Source organism: Puma concolor, chromosome E2 (assembly GCF_028749965.1).
Source record: "Puma concolor isolate L17-30 chromosome E2, mPumCon1.1.hap2, whole genome shotgun sequence".
Classification (NCBI taxonomy): Eukaryota; Metazoa; Chordata; class Mammalia; order Carnivora; family Felidae; genus Puma; species Puma concolor.
The window spans coordinates 59516367-59534988 of NC_141681.1; the positions used below are offsets into that span (position 1 = coordinate 59516367).

Sequence of the window (18622 nt, forward strand, 5' to 3'; positions counted from 1 at the left end):
TTTTGGTGGCTGTGTCTGATACATGTCTGCGCCTGTGTGTTTCTGTAAACAGGGCTGGCTCTCTGGGATGATTTGCACGGCTCCTGTTAAGCGTATGCCTAGCTAATGCTCTTGGTTGCTTCTGGAAAGATTTTTAGTACAAGCGCGCCCTCCGCTGTCAGTGTAGTAACGTGCAGCTTTTTACTAGCTGGCTCGCGCTGGGAGGCGGAGAATGGGGAGAAAGGTGATGTCCTTGATTTGTTTTTCCCCTTTCTTCTTGAAAAGCCTGAGATCCCCCTTTCTCCTTTTCCCCTTCGACATGCTATGTCCAAAAGCTGCCTCTCTCTGCTTTTACCGCTCACAGACTGCAGTTGGTGCCCTGAGGTCAGTGCCCTGACCTGTCTGAATGCTTTTTTACTATTTGCACAACCTTCTCTTTCTAGCGGTGGTTTTCGCCCAATTTTGGGCCTGCCAATAAGCACCTGCCTCTGTCTTTTGCACGGTTTTCCTCATTGTCTTTGGGCATCTTCGTGATACAGCCAGGTGATGAGATTATGTGCAGGTATTTTTTTTTTTTTTTTTTTTTTTTAAGAATGTGATAGGGGTGCCTGGGTGGCTCAGTCGGTTAAGCGACCGGTTTCGGCTCAGGTCATGATCTCACAGTCCGTGAGTTCGAGCCCCATGTCGGGCTGTGTGCTGATAGCTCAGAGCCTGGAGCCTGCTTCGGATTCTGTGTCTCCCTCTCTCTCTGACCCTCCCTCGTTCATGCTCTGTCTCTCTCTGTCTCAAAAATAAATAAACATTAAAAAAAAATTTTTTTTAAAAAAGAATGTGATAGATCTTTGTGTAGTGATAAAGATCTTCAAGGTCTATTTCTTGCTAAATGAAAGGAGAAAATGCAAAAAGTACATGACAGGATCCCGCCATGGGTATGCATTATTTTCCTTCTATTTATTGAACTTAATTTTATTCTAGTAATACATTCACATTGTTCAAATATAGAAAGTATGAAACCAGAGAGCGTGAGAGCTTGCTCACTGGAAATCGGTGAGGTTTTCCCTCTTGCTTTTACTTGGCATTGTTTTAAAGTGTAGGCATTCTCTTCTGTTCTCATGCTAAGATGTGGTTTGGGGCTGTTTTGTCATTCTGCATTGTTTTCATTTTTTCCACTTATTTTGAAACAAACTCACGGAAGAGGGGTGTTTTTTTTTAAGTTAATTTATTTTTTTTTTAATTTTTCAAAAATATTTATTTTTGAGAGGGAGACAGAACACAAGCAGGGGAGGGACAGAGAGAGACGGAGACACAGAATCCGAAGCCGGCTCCAGGCTCCGAGCTGTCAGCACAGAGCCCGACACGGGGCTCGAACCCACGAACCGTGAGATTATGACCTGAGCCAAAGTCAGACACAACTGACTGGGCCACCCAGGCGCCCCTACATAAGAGTTTATAAATACAATACAAAGAAAAAATTTGTTTGCTGAACCATCTGAGACTATGTTACAGACCCGATTCAACTCCCCCAAATACTGACTGTATTTCCTGCAAACAAGGACATTCTCCTAGTTGACCACCTTCCAGTCCTCAAAACGGGGGTATTAATACTGACCTGCACTGTCTTTGGCCGTCATCGGGGAGACCCATCCATACTTATGCAATTGCCATAGTCTCCAGCTACCCAGAAAGCCTAAAATACTAGATAAAAGTCTTCATCGCAGGTGACTGACCCTGATGTCCACGGACTCTCCCCAACTTCTTACGTGTACGATCCATCCGTCGTGAGCTGGGATCTGCCACCATCCAGGAAGCCAAGTCTTGAACGAGCATCCTCTCGGGAGACACCTGCGTAAGAAGGAACTGTGCCCGCCGATCGACAGGTGCTGGTGTCTCCTTCCCAGGGCATCTCAGGGGAATTTGGGGCTCCAGATTTTCAGGTTTGTCCCCACAAATGACTGAATCCCAGATCCCACAGGGTCCCAAGGCTGCATATTTCACCTCCTTTGAAGCCCTGCACCGTCAGGCTGAGACCCTGGCCTGATTTCAGCGGGGTCGCCCCCTTCCAACTGCTCTAGAGAGGACTCTGGATTTCGTGGCACGTCTTCAACGGGAAATTGCCGCTCCGGGCCGGTCACTCTGTTCCTACGGTTCACGTCGCCATCAGGACAGACCGCCCCTTGCCATGTGCGTGGTTTCCATGAGGATCCGTCAAGTTCTAAAACCACCGAGTCCCCCGGCGCCTGCCTTTCACCCACACGCCCTCCCAATAGCACAGGTGACAGCAAGTGGCTGTGATGTGCCAAGGCTGGTGCTCAGATCCACGGTCATGGTCATCTGCCGGCGGCTCCTCCCGTTCACAGCCCAGAAAGGGGTCCGCACGGGTCTGCACGAGGGGTTCTCGACTGAAGGTGACTTCCCGCCAGGGGACATCTGGCTGTTTGGGTGGTCACACCGGCAGGGGCGGCAGGGTACCACAGGCATCCTGGTGGGTAGAGACCAGGGATGCTGCTCAACATCCCACAGCGCCAGAACCCAGGCGCCCCCTGCCCCACAGCCAAGAATTATCCAGCCCCAAATGTTAACAGCGCTGGTGTCGGGAAGCCTGCTTTTCGTCCATTACTTTCTTGGCATTCCCTGGGGGAAGGAGGGGTTTTAAGGGTTTTGAGATGAGCACATAAGCAGAGATGAACCCATTAGACAAAGAGAAGCTCTCCATTCTGTGCCACCAAACAGAACACGAGAAAGAAGTGGTCTAAATGGGCATCTCGTGACCCCAAAGACACTGAACTAGTGTCCTCTGGCTGTCGTTATAAATTAATCTCAACTTGGTGGCTTAAAATAACATCCAGAAGTCCAAAATGAAGGTGTCAGGAGGGCCGCGCAACCTTCAGAGCCTCGAGGGGCGTCTGTCCTGTGTCTCCTGTGGCAGCTTCTGGGGTCCCCCCACTCCCTGGTTTGAGGCTGATGGTTCCACTCACGGCCCTGTCTGCTCACGGCCTCCTCCTCTCTGCTCTGTGTCCCCTCCCCTTCCATCTCTTGTAAGGACACCTGTCACTGGATTTAGGGCTCCCCGCCCCCCAGATAATCTAGAACGATCTCGGGATCCTTCACTTCATTTTGTCGGCAACGTAACTTTTTCCAAATCAGCTCAGATTTGGACAGATCGTTCAGGGGTTCACGCTTTGACGGGCTAGAGGCCCAGCCTCGGGATGAGGTTGACTCTGTCGAATGGTCAGATACGCAGAAGGAAGCTTGGCTGCATCACTGAGCCCAAGCCTGCCTTACTTCTGGACTTGTGCTGCTATGAAATAGTGTCCCTTCTTGCTTGTGACTGGGGTGAGTATCAGCCCAGCTCACATGCTGCATGTGTGCTCTCATAGCAGGCATGGGTGGCCCACAGAGCCTGGCCCAATCCCCAAAGCCCGAACAGCAGTCTGAAGGGTTTGACACGGTCGTGGGTTTCTTTAACACAACAAACAAAACAGGGGCGCCTGGGTGGCTCAGTCGGTTAAGTGGCCGACTTCAGCTCAGGTCATGATCTCGTGGTCTGTGAGTTCAAGCCCCGCGTCAGGCTCTGTGCTGACAGCTCAGAGCCTGGAGCCTGTTTCAGATTCTGTCTCCCTCTCTCTGACCCTCCCCCATTCATGCTCTGTCTCTCTGTCTCAAAAATAAATAAACGTTAAAAAAAAAAAAAACAAAAAAAACCATCCCCAAAGCATTACCCTCATGATTCGTTCTTCAGTCTGCTTATTACGTTGCCACCATCCTCTCTGTGGACTTGTGTGGGTTTGAAGTTTTTCTAGGCCAGTTTTGATCATCCTTCATCTATCTGGGGGCTATGTTTAGAGTTATGAATCACCTCAAGGCTTTCAGTAAAGTAGCGGGGGTTACGTTATTTGAGTCAACGCCTGCGGTCCTTTGTGGCTTCTCAGTTCCGGAAAGGAAGCGGATGTTGCTTGTGAGGGTTCGTGGCTACAATCAACCCTGGGCCGAGTTGGACTTGTCTCCATAAGAGCTAGGTTCTTGTGGGAGCGGCCACCCCAGTGGGCTGGCCTTCACGCTCCATTTAGGCCTGTGGCCCCCTGCCACGAATGTGGGCTTCTGCATCAGACTGGATTCCAACTCTTGTTGCTAAGACACTCCAGGGTTCGTTGGCTGGTTGGTCGGTTGGTTTTAAGTAAACTCTACGCCCAAAGTGGAGCTCAAATTCACAACCCCAAGATCAGGAGCCTCACACTCTTCCAACCGAGCCAGGTGGGTGCCTCCCGGGGTTGTTGGGGTTTTGTTTTTTGTTTTGTTTTTAAAGAGGCAGTAGTGGGGAGTTAGTGGTAACGTGTGGTCATTTCGCTTGATTTCCTTGCAACACTGATGATGCCAATTTTGCTTTAATAGAAACAGGAAGACTTGATGGGAAGTGTCAGGGAAGGTCATGGTCCTGGGAAAAGCCGAGGAAGCGGGTTTTGGAGAGGATGGGGCGCCAGGGAGAACGGTGGCTGCCCCAAATCCCGAGAACCTGTTACTTTACGTGGCAAAGGGGCATCGAGGGGGCAGATGGAATTGTTGCTCTTGAGCTGTTGTGAAGGAGAGAGGTGGTCCCGGATCACTGGGCAGGCCGAATAGCCTCACCAAGTTCCCTAAAAGCGGGGGAGAGGGAGAGCCAGAAAGATGGCCATGTGAGGACTTGGCCTGTCATTGCTGGCCCTGAAGGCGGAGGAAGGGCCACGAGGCGAGGAATGTGGGGGCCCCTAGAAGCGGGAAAAGGCAGGAAGCAGATCCTCCCCGTGAGCCTCCGGAAGGAATGCAGCCCTGGTGACGTTTTGACCTTAGCCCAGAGACCCGTTCTGGACTTCTGATCTCCAGAACTCTGGAGCGTGAACCACCCAGTCTGGGCTCGTTTGTCAGAGCAGCCGTACGAAGCTGGTACAGACAGGAGCCAGGGTGCAGGGGCCAGGAGCCGACAGACCTCTTTGGGACAAACCTTATTGGTCTTGGTGTCCGCCCCATCGAGATCCAGATTCAGGGAGAGGGTCCGGTTGGTCTTGCTCGAATCGCCTCCACGTGCCTGCTGCCCAGATACACAGAGATAAGGCACCCCGATTGAGAAACCCACCCAAACTGGGCAGCAGGGAGCCAGGAAGTCTGTGCAGGAGCTTCCGCTGGCCGAGCGGGTGGAGGCGCAGGCAGTGACGTCCCCAGAGATAGCACGGCTCCGTGCCCCTTGCCCTGCGGGGCTCTGCCCCCCCGGAGGCCGCCTCACCCCCGATCTACTCACAGAGAAGTCACAGACAAACCCAAACTGAAGCACCTTCTGTAACATACCTGGCCAGGACTCTTCAGAAGCGTCCCACTCAAGAGAGAGAGAGACGGTTCAGTTTAAAGCGGATTAAGGAGACAGGACAAGTGATGTAACGTGTGATTCTGGATTGGCTACTGGATCAGAAAAGAATTTCGGTGGTTTTCTTTTGCACTGTAAAGGACATTACCAATGATAAAACTTCAACGTCTGTAGATTAGATAGGAGACCCTAGCATCGTCAGTATTATTTTCTGGGTTTTGGTCATTGCACTGTGGTTATGTTAGCGAATACGGTCACCTCCGGGCAAATCCTACACATATATTTGGAGAGCCGGAGGTTTTGAGGTTACGCTCAGACTGCCGGACTACCAGAAGCACTTGCCCTGAGACACACCAGAAGGGACTCTTAAATACCGAGAACAAACAGGGTTGCTGGAGGGGTGTTGGGGAAGGGGGGGATGAGCTGAATGTGCAAGGGGACATTGAGACCACTGGTTGGGATGAGCACTGGGTGATATATGTAAGTGATGAATCACTAAATTCTATTCCTGAAAATCATTACACTGTATGTCAACTAACTTGGATGTTAAATTTTTTTTAATGTTTATTTATTTTTGAGAGAGAGAGACAGACAGAGTGTGAGCGGGGGAGGGGTAGAGAGAGGGGGAGGCACAGAATCCAAAGCAGGTTCCAGGCTCTGAGCTGTCAGCACAGAACCAGACGTGGGGCTTGAATTCACGAACTGTGAGATCATGACCTGAGCCACCCAGGGGCCCAGGATGTAAGTTTCTTAAAAATAAAAAAAAAGAAGTATTTTCCCTGATCCCACAGGGAGAAATACACAGATTATATGAGGATACACGCACACATATGTATGTATGTGGGGGGTGTATCCCTGTGGTGGACAGGCTCTTAGGGTAACCGCCCCCCCCCCCAACATGATTCCCACCTCCTGGTGTTCACACCTGCTCCTGGATTGCTGCACTGAGGCCTCAGTTCCTCTCTGGCCATCCCGGCCACTGGGATGTCTGCACAGGACAGCTCACAGCTCCTCCCGGCGAGGCAGGGCGAGGGCCAGCACGACAGATGCCGATCAGTAGCCTGACCACAGAACCGGCTGTTCCGTCAGCTTGGCTGCATTCGTTTTGCTGGAAGTGAGTAGCTAGGTCCAGCCCTCTCTCAGAGGGTAAGAAAGACATGAACAGGGGGAGGTGGGGATCGTTGGGGTCCGTGCTGGAAGGTGCCAACCAGAGTCCGTTCATCCCAAACATACCCTTCGGCTGTTGTGGTCTGATGTGGTAACAGAAAGAAAACTAACTGTACTTCTAAGGCTTTGGGCCGTCTTTAATGCCTTTCCACTTCCTCCCTCGGCATCGTTGGCATCTGGGGCACGATCATTCGCTGTTCTGTGGACGTGGAACGGCATCCCTGGGCTCCCCACGTACCTCAAATGTCACATTTTTTTAATGTTAAGGTATTCGTATCTTGATGACCGAGCTTTTTGGTGCCAGCAAGGAACACACAGCTGCCACTCACCGCGCAGGGCGATAACTCACCCACCACCATACCATCCTAGGAGGTAGTCAAGTTATTCTGCACATTCTACAGTGGGAGAAACCGAGGCTCGGAGAGGTGACTGCGGGTGTGCACGGTCCGCAGGGAACCATGAACTTGATCCTGTCCGGCTGACAGCTTTCCCAGGGGTGTACAGTTCAGCACCGTGGCCGTCATTGGCTCTCCTGCCGCGGCCACAGCAGAGGGAGCGGACTCCTCCCTCAGCAGTTCCCAGTGACAGGCACAAGGCAGGCGTCTGATGGCCCCGTGCCCCTGCCAGCCGATGGGCCAGGTGCGCACCTGCAGCCGGGTCCACTGTGCCTGAGAGGAGGCAAGAGCCACGAGGGATCCCTACCAGATGGTGTGGACGTAGCGGCCATTGGTCCTTGAGCAATACTGCCATCTAGGGGGCGCTGCGCGCACGAAAGCCTTGGTCTTGAGGCTCACACGGCCAACACTGCCACCTGGAGGGTGACGTAGGCGTGGCAGCCAGAATTCCTTGGCAAACACTGCCACCTAGAGGGTGCTGCCTTGGTCTGGCTGCTGCATCCAGGTGATTCAGCCTCCCGCGTGCTTTTGACACCTGCTCCCAAAGTTTATTCTGGGAGGGGCTGTCCCCTCACTGAGGAGAGGAACCACTGGACAGCTCCAAGCCCACCAGGCGGGCACTTTCAGCCCAAAGCCTCTGGGCTACCTCCTCATCCTCAGCTTCAGGGGCTGGAGGCTTCTCTTTGAATCCATCAAAGTACTTTCCAGAAACGCCCTCCAGTTCCTCTGCCACGGCCAGGTACGTGCTGGGCTGGGCTGCCAGCTGGGGGCTCTTGACCAGCAGCCAGAAGATGGGCCCTGCAAGGAGCCCACGGGGCATTCAGTCCACACACGTTCTGGGAGGAGGACACAAACAGCCCAACGCCTCCACCACGATGCCCCGGGCCCACAGAGGCCAGAAGTCGGACCGCAGGCCCACACGGCCCACCTCCAGGCCTTTGCCTCCGAGGTTCCCTCCACCAGGGGTTCCCTTCCCCGGCACTGCCCAGCCACCTTTGGGCCAGAGACCAGCCCCAAAGCTGCCTCCCCAGCAAGCCTCTCCAGCTTTCCCCAAGAACACGGGAGCTCTCCCTCCTCTCCTTGAGCTCTGAGTCCTTACCCTACCTCCTCTTGCTTAAAATAACTTTTATTTATGAAATGTCTCCAGCGCCAGCCTCAACTTAGAATCTTTGATATCCGGCACCCACCCACGAAATGTTTTTCAGGCCTAGTTCTAAAGTTCTAATTATTCAGCCTAAAGCTGGGTCAGACCCTCTGCCGGTTCTTTTAAGGGCCATCTCATCCTCACGACGGTGAGGAGCGTGCTGTTATGGCCCTCGCTTTGTCGTTAAGGAAACAGGCTCCGGGAGGGGAGGATGCCTCCCTGGGTGGCAAAGCCCATTTGGGGTGAAGCTGGAGCCACCCCAGGCACAACCAGGAGTCCGCTCCATGGTCTCCTTCTCTGAGACTCGGTTTTCTCATCGAGCAGGATCTGGCCTGTTTCCTGGGGCTATTTCCAAGGATGGCAGGCTGGATCCACATGTACCAGTAACTCGTTCTCAGTACCCCGGAAGATACGAGGGAGGGGGCAGAGCCAAGCCCCGGAGAGAGTCTCTGAGCATGAGATACTCTCTGAAGGAGTAAAGAGCTCGCCCTTCACCAAGGTGGGTGGGCACCGTGCAATTAGTTGAAGGTGCAAACGGAACAAAAAGCTGGAAGAAGAGCCCATTCTGCCCTCTCTCTGCTTGAGCTGGGACGTCCGTGTCCTGCCCTCAGACACCAGGGCCCCTGGCCTTCGGGCTGGGACTGACACCAGGGCTCCCCTGGTTGACAGGCCTCTGGGTTTGGACCGGGATACACCACCACCTCTCCTGGGCCTCCAGCAGACAGAGGGCAGATCACGGGGACTTCTCCGCCTCCGGAAATGCACGAGCCGATCCCTCACGACAGGTCTCTCCGAGCATCTGCATATATACTATTCTGTGTCTCTGCAGGGTCTGACTGATACGCTGAAGGGAGCTGGGCCCCAGGCGGGGCGGGCAGGGGTTCGCCTAAGGGCCCGCAGGCCAGGAGGGGGCTTACCGAGCGTGAAGCTGGAGAAGGCAGAGCTGTGCATGCCCGTGTGTCTGCCCAGCTCCGTCCTGGCCACGCCGGGGTGCAGAGCGTTGACAGTCACACCCGTGCCTGACGGGAGAGGGAAGGAGAGGGACGAGGGGGTGAGCAGACACCAGGTTCACGCCCCACCTGGAAGGCTGATGCCGCCCGCCCTCGGCTCCAGGGCCATCCCATTCCGCGTCCTCCCCTTGAATCCACATCACCCCCCCTTGCTCAGAAACTTCCACAGCGAGTGGTTTCATCTTGCAAAGCAGCTCTGTCACGTAACTGCCTAGAGCAGGGCCTCCCGAACCTGAACGTACGTGAAAATCCCCCGGAGGGCCTGAGAGCTCCCAGCTGCCGGGCTCCAACCCCCCACCCCCTGAGAAATCTGAGGCGGTGGCTCGGGGTGGGGCCTGAGAGGCTAGTTACAGCCAGCTCCTGGCTGAATGGACGTGGCTGGTCCACGGATGCTCTCTGAGAAGCAAGGGCACAGGGCGGACCTTCCGACTTCGGCCCCCTGGACGCTGAGGTCAGATCGTTCTTCATCCTGTCCGCGGCAGGAGGCTGGGCGGCTGCATGCCAGCAGCAATGCTCCCCCCACCTCCACCGCCCCAACGGTCTTCAGATACTGCCGAATGTCTCCAGGGGTGCCGACTCACCCACGGTTGAGGACCGCTAGCCCAGAGCACCAAAGGCTTAGGTGCCGGTGCAGGATGAGCCGGGGAGAATGCCACGATGGATCAGTGACGTCTGCTTCGCGCACCAGTGAACACGGTGCCGTGCGTGTCCCGCGTCCACCTACTCTGTTCTGGGACCCGTGCTTGACCTCCCATGGGCCCAGCGTCACAGGAGGACTGTTCCAGGCGCAGAGCTAGAGGAAGAGAGAGGCCAGCGAGGCTCGCCACACACGTACCCTGCAGCCGCCGGCTCAGCTCCTTGGTAAACAGGACGACGGCCAGCTTGCTCTGGCAATAAGCCGCTTTAGTGTCGTACGTCCTCTTCTCCCAGTTCAAGTCATCAAAGTCCATGTGACCTGCGATGTGGGCCAAGGACGAGAGGTTGACGATCCGCGAAGGGGCCGAGGCTTTCAGCGTGTCCAGCAGCAAGTTCGTCAAGAGAAAATGACCTGGATGCAGGACAACAAAAAGGCAATTTTCCCTGAATTCTTACCTGGCACATAGGACCGCACTGAAAACATGACCTTGTGTGACCCTCCCAGGAACCCGTGGCTCTGGACAGGCGCCAGATCCATCCCCCAGGGGACCTCTGGCAACACCTAGAGGTTGCGGTCGTCACAACTGCAGAGAGAAAAGGGAGGTGCTCTGGCCATCGGGTGGGTGGAGGCCACCAGGCACGCTCCTAAATAAACGTCCTATATCGAGCAGGGCGGCCCCGCAGGAAAGAAAGATCCAGCCCAACATCAAGCTCTGCACGAATCCAATGAGGTCGGTTGGGGGACGGACCGCCTTCCGTCTCCCCAAATCCTTCCTCCATTTCTCCTTCAGCGATAGAACTGTCAGGGCTGCCCGGTGAAGCACTACATTTCCCAGACTTCCTTGCACCGGCATCGGTCATGTGACTGGGCCCCAGCCAATAGGACACTGAGTGATAGTCACGTGAGTTATGACCCTCCAAGACCTCGGCATGTGGTCTTATTTGGAGAGAGGGGTCTTCGCAGAGGCAATCAAGTGAAAATGAGGTCATGAGGGTGGGCCCTAATCCAGTGACTGGCACCTGCCCAGTACCTAGTTCCTCCTCGCCCTTGCTAAGGGAACCCCTGTTGCATTCAGGGTGACAACAGGTGGACAGAGTAACTGAAGGACAGACAGACTGGAGGACAGACAAGGGGTCAAAAGGCCGAGGCGGATGACGGATCTGAAGGACCGGCGGAGCACCCGGCTGTCAGCAGGCAACTCCCTGAGCTGCCGGTGACCCCACAAGCGGCCGCCCAGCCGCCCTTGAGAGTGAGGAGGACCCACAGAGGATCCCATGCACATCCCAGGCCGACGTTGACCCCACACAGCCCGCAGCCCGAGGCCTCACCCAGGTGGTTAACGCCAAACTGCATCTCGAAGCCGTCCTCGGTGGTCCAGTGGGGGCACCGCATCACAGCCGCGTTGTTGATCAGGATGTGCACGCGCTCTTTCTCTGGAGGACAGGGGTGAGGGCAAACGTGTCAGTCCCACGCCTGCGTGAAGCACGAGCGCAGCTGGGGGGACAGCACCCCCTGCCCTGGGCTGACCATTGTCCCCCAGACATTCACGCCCAGCCGGAGTCTGGGAACACAGCCTGATTTTGCACAGAGTCTTTGCAAAAGTTATCCAGTTAAGATAAGGTCATCGTGGGGCCCTAAACCAACAGGACTCAGACAGCAACCCGCGGGGGGAATGTGCTGTGGGGACGGAGGCAGAGACTGAGCGATGCGCCTGCGAGGACCGAGGGCCACCTCCAGAAGCTGGAAGACGCAGGAGGGACTGTCCTGTCTCGGGAACAGTGCCGCCCTGCTGACACCTCGATCCTGGACTTCTGGCCTCCACAACTGTGAAGAGACTGAGATCTCAAACCAGTTTGCTATATTCTGAAAACAGACACGCCCCACCTGCAGCTCAGAGACGTTTTCTGAAAAGGGAAGAGGCCACATCTGCAGGGGCCTCGGGGCCTGAAACTGGGGGGTTACGCGTGGGAACTCCAGCTCAGCAGGCAGCCGATTCCCAGCCCTGCCTCTCCACAGGCACAAGCGGCCGTCCCTCCCTGGGCCTGTTTCCTTGTCTGTAAAATGGGACGAATAACAGCACCCTCCACCCTGTATCAGTCAGCTAGGGCCGCGTAACAACGGGCCACGGAAACATACTGCGTCCCAGCTCTGGAGGCGGGGAGTCCAGGATCAGCGGGTCTCAGGATTGTCTCCTTTTGAGGACTGTGAGGGACAATCTGTTCCTGGCTCTCTCCCCGGCCCGTAAGCAACTGTCCGCCTTGTGTCTCTTCCCTCAGCATCTGTCTGTTGTCCTCACCTCCCTCTCTACAAGGACTCCAGTCATACCAGAGTAGGGTCTACCCTGCTGCCCTCACTTTCACTTGGATACCTCCGTACAGACCCTGTCTCCAAATAAGGTCACGTTCTGAGGTCCTGGGGGCTGTGATCCCAACACATCTTCTTTTGAGGGGACACAGTGGAACCCACAACACTCTCAAAGTGGTTTTTAGGTTCAGTAGAGACAACAGACTAGTTATCCAGCACCTTGTAAACAGAGCCTCTATTTCGTTCTTTATCTGATGGTGGATGGGGTAGCACGGAACTACCTGGAACCATCAGACGAGGGTTCAAATCCCCTGGCTCTACCCTGGCCAAGGCACACAGCTTTGCTCTGATTCATTTCCCCCTCTAAAAAGGGAAAACACTAGAACCTGCTGGGTAGAACAGGGGAGAAAAAGCACCACATGTATGACATGCTCCGATTATATCAAAAAGGCCCAGGGCAGGTATATATATCTGCTTGCTTTAGAAACGCACTAACAGGGGCGCCTGGGTGGCTCAGTGGGTCGAGCGTCCGACTTCGGCTCAGATCATGATCTCATGGTTTGTGGGTTCGAGCCCCACATCCGGCTCTGTGCTGACAGCTTGGAGCCTGGGGCCTGCCTTAGATTCTGTGTCTCCCTCTCTCAAAAATAAACATTAAAAATTAAAAAAAAAAAAAAAAAAAGAAATGCACAGTCTCCAGAAGGACACCCAAGAAGGGGTGCACTGAATACATCTGAGGAAGAAGGTGTCTGGGAGCTAGCGGCAGGGAGATGGTTGGCTGTATCCCCGTTTGTACTTTCTGAACGTTTCCTCTCGTAAATGTCATTCCTGTTCCCAAACATAAGGACGTAAACCAGTTCTGAGGACATCGGGTGGGAAGCAAGACGAGAGAGTCACGAGTGTGATGCAGTGCAGAAAAATGCCGGCCTAGTCCCCGGATCTGCAGAAAGAAACACCCAGCAAAGAGAGCGTGAGGGCCGGGTACCCTGTGCTGTGCCCACCGTCGCGGCCGTGGCCCCACACAGGACCCCGCGCAGAGCCTGGATCCGACTCCTGGCTGCGTCCCGGGCGTCACCCGCCACCCCCGAGAGCCAGGGAGCCTCAGAAACCCGTGGAGAGTCGGCACCATTGCCCTTCACCAGGCTAACTCGTCCCTCATCCCCCCGCACTTCCAACCTCATCCGGGCCTCTGCGTCTGGGGGATCTAATGCCGAAGGAGTTCGTTTTCAGACAGGGCAAGCTTCTCCTGTAAAGGACCAGACTGAACACTTGTGGCTCTGCAGGCCATACCGTCTGTCTCTACTGAACTCCGCCGTCGCGGGACTAACGCGGCCACAGATGATACGTAAACTAACGGGCACAACTGTGTGCCAATAAAACTTTATTTACAGACACTGATATCTGACCTCCATACAATGTCCGCATATCCAGAAAGATCACTCTTTTGAGTTCTTCCAACCATTTACGTAAACGGTTGACACGTAAAATACGTTAACGTGACCAGAAGAGATAAAAAGCGTATCATCTTCTCCCGCAGACGTCTGCCCCTGTCCGAAAACACGGGCCATGGTCTACCAACACCCCACGGTAGCCCTAGGACTTGGCTGATTTAAACTCACTCCTCAAAGCCTGGCCACCCCACCGCGCCCCTCAAGGCCGGCGTCCTCCCTCCTACCTTCGGTGATCTTCGCCGCGAACTCTCGGATGGACTTGAGGGAGGCCAAGTCCAGGTGCCGGGCGCTGACGTGGTGATTAAGGGTCTCCCTGCGAATGTCCCTTGCTGCCGCTTCACACTTCTCCATGTCCCGACAGGCCAGAATGATGTTGCCTCCTGGAAGCCCAGGACAGAATCAAGAATATATTTTTTTAATCTTTTTTTTTTTTATGTTTATTTATTTTTGAAAGAGAGAGAGCATGAGTGGGGGAGGGGCAGAGAGAGGGAGACACAGAATCCTAAGCAGGCTGCGGGCTCCGAGCTGTCAGCACAGGGCCCAACGCGGGGATTGAACTCACGAACCTCAAGATCATGACCTGAGCCGAAGTCGGACGCTCAACCGACTGAGCCACCCAGGCACCCGAGATAAAGAATATTTTTTAAATCCTCCCCTCGGGGGACGCCTCAGTGGCTCGGTCGGTTAAGTGTCCAACTCTCAATTTCACCTCAGATGATGATCTCACGTCACGGTTCATGGGTTTGAGCCCCCACATCGGACCCTATGCTGACACTTCAGAGCCTGCTCAGGATTCTCTCTCTCCCCATCTCTCTCTGCCCCTCCCCTGCGTGCACACATACTCCCTCTCAAAATAAATAAAGATTAAAAAAAGAAAGGATAAGTGGGTAACCTGTGTGTTGTGTGGATTAAATCTCAATACGGCCATAAAAAAAAAAAATTAGAAAAATGACAAGAACCAGGGATTGAAGAAGGACAAGCAGCCATGGTGCGGACCGCGTGGATGTGTGTGGCTTACCTGCCCACCACCGGGCCCCACTGTCCCTCACACGCTCCACAAGGGAACTCACGGGACACGGATCCGTTCATCCTCTGCTGCCTCGGGACCTCAGGACCACGGTGGGTGTGTCCACCCTCTCCTGGGGGGAGCACGTGCCCCCTCCTTGGGGAAACCCCAGGGCCGGGGGGACTGCCCATCACGGCCCCCACCGCTCTCACCTCAGGGGTGGACAGGGGTAGACCCCACTCCGGCCTGGCCCGCCAGGACCCATTCCCGAGCCACCCCAACCCGTCAAGCCCACAGAAAGTTTGCGATCTCCAGCAGCCCTCAAGCCTGCCCCGCCACAGCCTTCCCGCCCCCACCAGTGATGGCTCTGCTCCTCCAGCAGCTCAGACGCAAATCCTCGACTCCTCCTTTTCCGGTGCCTGACCTGACAGGATGTCCACTGACTGTAACTTGGGAGGAGACCTTCACGTGCTGAGCGGGGCAGTCCTCCCGCCCGGAAGTCCGCCAGGACCCCAGTCCGACCAGGAGAAAAACACTGACCGGACCCAGATCGAGGGGCCTTCTACAAAACGCCCGACCAGTAAGCCTGGAAGAGCCTGAAGCCAGATCCTCACCCCCAGCCTCTGACCCAGGCCCCAAGCCAGCCATCAGGACGGAGTCGACTACCGTAAGGGAGCGCAAGGCCGGCACCAAGAGAAAAGCCAACACCAGAAACTGCTGGGTGTCCACAGCCTCCTCGGAGACCCAGAGTCTCCCTCACCGCGTTCAGAGAGGAGAACCTTTCCGGCCTAAGCCGACGTGACTTTGGACCTGGACAACCAGAAGGCCTTAGCGTCCCCCAGGAACGCAAACCCTCCAGCACCAGACCTCACACCCCAAGCCTCGGGCAGAGAAGGCAGGTGCCCGCTGGGGCCTCACCTCTTTTGGCCAGCTCCAAGGCGGTCTGCTTCCCGATGCCCGTGTTGGCGCCGGTCACAATGACGGTCTTCCCGAGAATGGTGGCCTTGCTGGGACAGGACCCTCCGGCAACATAGTCTCTGAAAGCGAGAAGCCACGTGGTCAGTTCTGTCCATCTGCACCCTTTGCTGCAGGTGCCGACATGAGCTTGTGTTCCCCAAACCGAAAGACGGAAAGGACATCTGGTGACTGCATGGGGGCCACTGTGATGTCACAGGTAAAGAGAGGGCTCAGCAGGGCCAGGTGTGGGGGAGCCTCTACGACAATCAGTACTTCCTGAAGACCCGCTGTGTTCGTTTCCTGTGGCCGCTGGAACCAGTCACCACAAGCTCGGGGGGGTTTAAACTCTGCTGGCGTGATCTAGGGCTCTGCAGGCAGGCGTCCGAAACGGGTCTCACTGGGATAAGGGCAGGGTGTTGGCAGAGCTGTGTTCCTTCCAGAGGCTCTAGGGGAGAGGCCGGTCCATGCCTCTTCCAGCTTCTAGAGGTGCCCACTGGCTCCTGGCCCCTCCGGCTCCTGGCCCCTCCTGTCCCCAAAGTCAGCCGTACAGCGTCTTCACGTCCCTGACTCGGAAGGACCATTGTGATTGCGGTGGACCCACCCGGACAACCCCCCCATCTCAAGGTCCTTGACTCAATGGCATCTGCAGAGTCCCCTTTGACAGGTAAAGGACCATATTCCCAGGCTCTGAGCATTAGGACGTGCCCATCTTTGGGGGGCAGGGGGACCCTTATTCTTTACCCATGTCCCACAGAAGCCAAATACTGGAAACAACTGAATGTCACCAGTGGGGGACTGGCCAAACAATGCCATCTCCATATGAGAGAAGGGAGCTGTACAAGACGGAAACCACCAGCCACCTGGGGCTAAGTTTTTATTTAAATTAAAAATAAGGGCACCTCTGGGGCACCCGGGTGGCTCAATGGGTTGAGCGTCCGTCTGACTTTGGCTCAGGTCATGATCTCATGGTTCGTGGGTTCGAGCCCCACGTCGGGCTCTGTGCTGACAGCTCAGAGCCTGGAGCCTGCTTCGGATTCTGTGTCTCCCTCTCTCTCTGCCCCTCCCCTGCTCGCGCCCTGTCTCTCAAAAATAAAGATTAAAGAAACTTAAAAAAAAAAAAAAAATAGGGGCACCAGGCTGGCTCAGTTGGAAAAGCAAGCGACTCTTGATCTTGGGGTCGTGAATTTAAGCCTCACGTTGGGTGTAGCAATTACTTAAACAAATAAACTTTTTAAAAATAATGAAGAATAGGGGCGCCCGGGTGGCTCAGTTGGTTGCGTGTCCGACTTCGGCTCAGGTCATGATCTCACAGTTCGTGAGTTCGAGCCCCGCGTCGGGCTGTCTACTGACAGCCCGGAGCCTGGAACCTGCTTCAGATTCTTTGTCTCCCTCTCTCTATGCCCCATCCCCACTCATGCTCTGTCTCTCTCCATCTTACAGATAAAACATTTAAAATATTTTTAAATAAATAAATAACAAGATACAGGCCAAGTACATGAAAAAGGCTTTATCAGATCAGGAGTAACAACTTCAAAATGAAGCTGCATCATAGCCCCAGCAAATAAACCCAAAGGTAATTATTCAAAGGGATTTACAGTCTATGCTTCATTCCCTTAAAAAAAAAAAAAAAAAAAAAAACATTTCAATATTCCAATCACTTTCAGGCCTCCCAGCCAATCTCTTGTATTGTGTAACTGTAATAAAATGATATATTGCTGGGGCGCCTGGGTGGCTCAATCAGTTGAGCGTCCGACTCGATTTTGGCTCTGGTCCTGATCTCACGGTCTTGAGATCAAGCCCCTCCACTGGCTCTGTGCTGAGGTGGAGCCTGCTTAGGGTTCTCTCTCCTTCCCGCTGCCCCTCCCCTACTCCTGCACCTCTCCCTCTCAAAAATAAACAAACCGTTTTGTTTTTTTTTTAATTACATACTGCTGGGCACCTAGGTGGCTCGATCATTAAGCATCTGACTTCAGCTCAGATCATGATCTCATAGTTTGTGAGTTTGAGTCCCGCCCGCATGGCATGGGCTCCAGGCCCTCTTGGGATGAACACGAGCCCCACTTTGGGTGAGCCCTGCTTCTCTCTCCTCTCTCTCTCTGCCCCTTGCTCACTTCGACCCCCTCTCTCTCCCTCTCTCTGAAAAAAAGAAATTATATATTACTATTTCTTTTTAATTGCGGTAAGAACACTTAACGTGATTTCCACCCTCTTAACAAGTTCTTGAGTGTACAATATAACACCATATTGTTAATTACAGGCAAGATGCAACTATACTTTAAGTGCTATCTATCATAACGAACAGCACAAATATAAAACACTTCCATCAGCGCCGAAAGCTCTCCGAAGCAGTGCTGCTATGGAATACTGGGTTGGCTGGGTTTTCTGTGGGGGTTTTTAGGGAGTTCGCCCAGGAGAGACAAGTATATATAATCCATGCGGTTCAATCTGGTCATGCACTGTGTTGGGCAATTCAGTTTGCGTCCCCGATTTCGGATAAGAGAGCTTAAGGTGGCACACAGTTTCCTTGCACCGGGGCCAGCACATGACTACGGAGACCGTTCAATAAGTGTCCGCAGGACGGATTCAATAATCGATGACAAGTACGGAAGCAATTAGACCAGCAGGTTCACAAGGGCCCGGATCCGCCCCCTTCCTCGGAGTGACCTTGGGCCGTGACCTGCCCTCGGGGGCCTACCTAGGTTTGCCCCCCAACACTGTCTGGGGGCGGGCTGGTCGGGTGAGCTGGAGGAGTTCTAGGCCGTCAGCCACCAAGCAACCTCTCCCCAGCCTTCCCCCCTCGCGGCTGCCGGCGGCCCACCAGCAGAGCGCACTCACCGGAGCAGCACGGCGCCACCCGCCACCGTGCCCAGCACGGAGAGCGGCAGGAGGTAGCGGTTCATGCCGGGTAGGAGCGGGGGTCGGACGCGGAGCCCCCCTCCCTCCCCCAGACCCGCCGCTGGGTCGCCCCTGGGACGGCTCAGCCGGCGACCCACGTGGGGAAGGCCAGGCCGTCTGGGACTCAGGCTTCCGGGAAGAGGCGGGGCGTCTCGGGAGTGGGGCTTCCGGGGGCGGGGCTTCCAAGGCGGGACCTATGAGAATGGGCCCTGGCGCCGCTGCGGCTGGGAATGGTAGTTTCCGGGGCAGTGGGCGTGGCCGTGGCCTAGGGGCGGGGCATGGGGGGCTGGGCCAGTGCGCGGGTTCAATGAAGTCATATTCGCTCAGCTACCAGGCGCGGCGGGG

At 54.9% G+C, this 18622-nt stretch overlaps 1 protein-coding gene across 1 annotated transcript; it reads right to left on the reverse strand.

Moving 5' to 3' along the window:
• Window positions 1-6064: 6064 nt before the first annotated feature.
• RDH13 (retinol dehydrogenase 13) lies at window positions 6065-18416 on the reverse strand. Its single transcript, XM_086690685.1, is given in 8 exon segments — window positions 6065-7454; window positions 7457-7671; window positions 8935-9036; window positions 9863-10075; window positions 10993-11097; window positions 13644-13799; window positions 15344-15462; window positions 18218-18416. Coding segments are annotated over 8 exon segments (1008 nt in total). The 5' UTR covers window positions 18283-18416; the 3' UTR covers window positions 6065-7421.
• Between the last annotated feature and the right edge of the window lie 206 nt (window positions 18417-18622).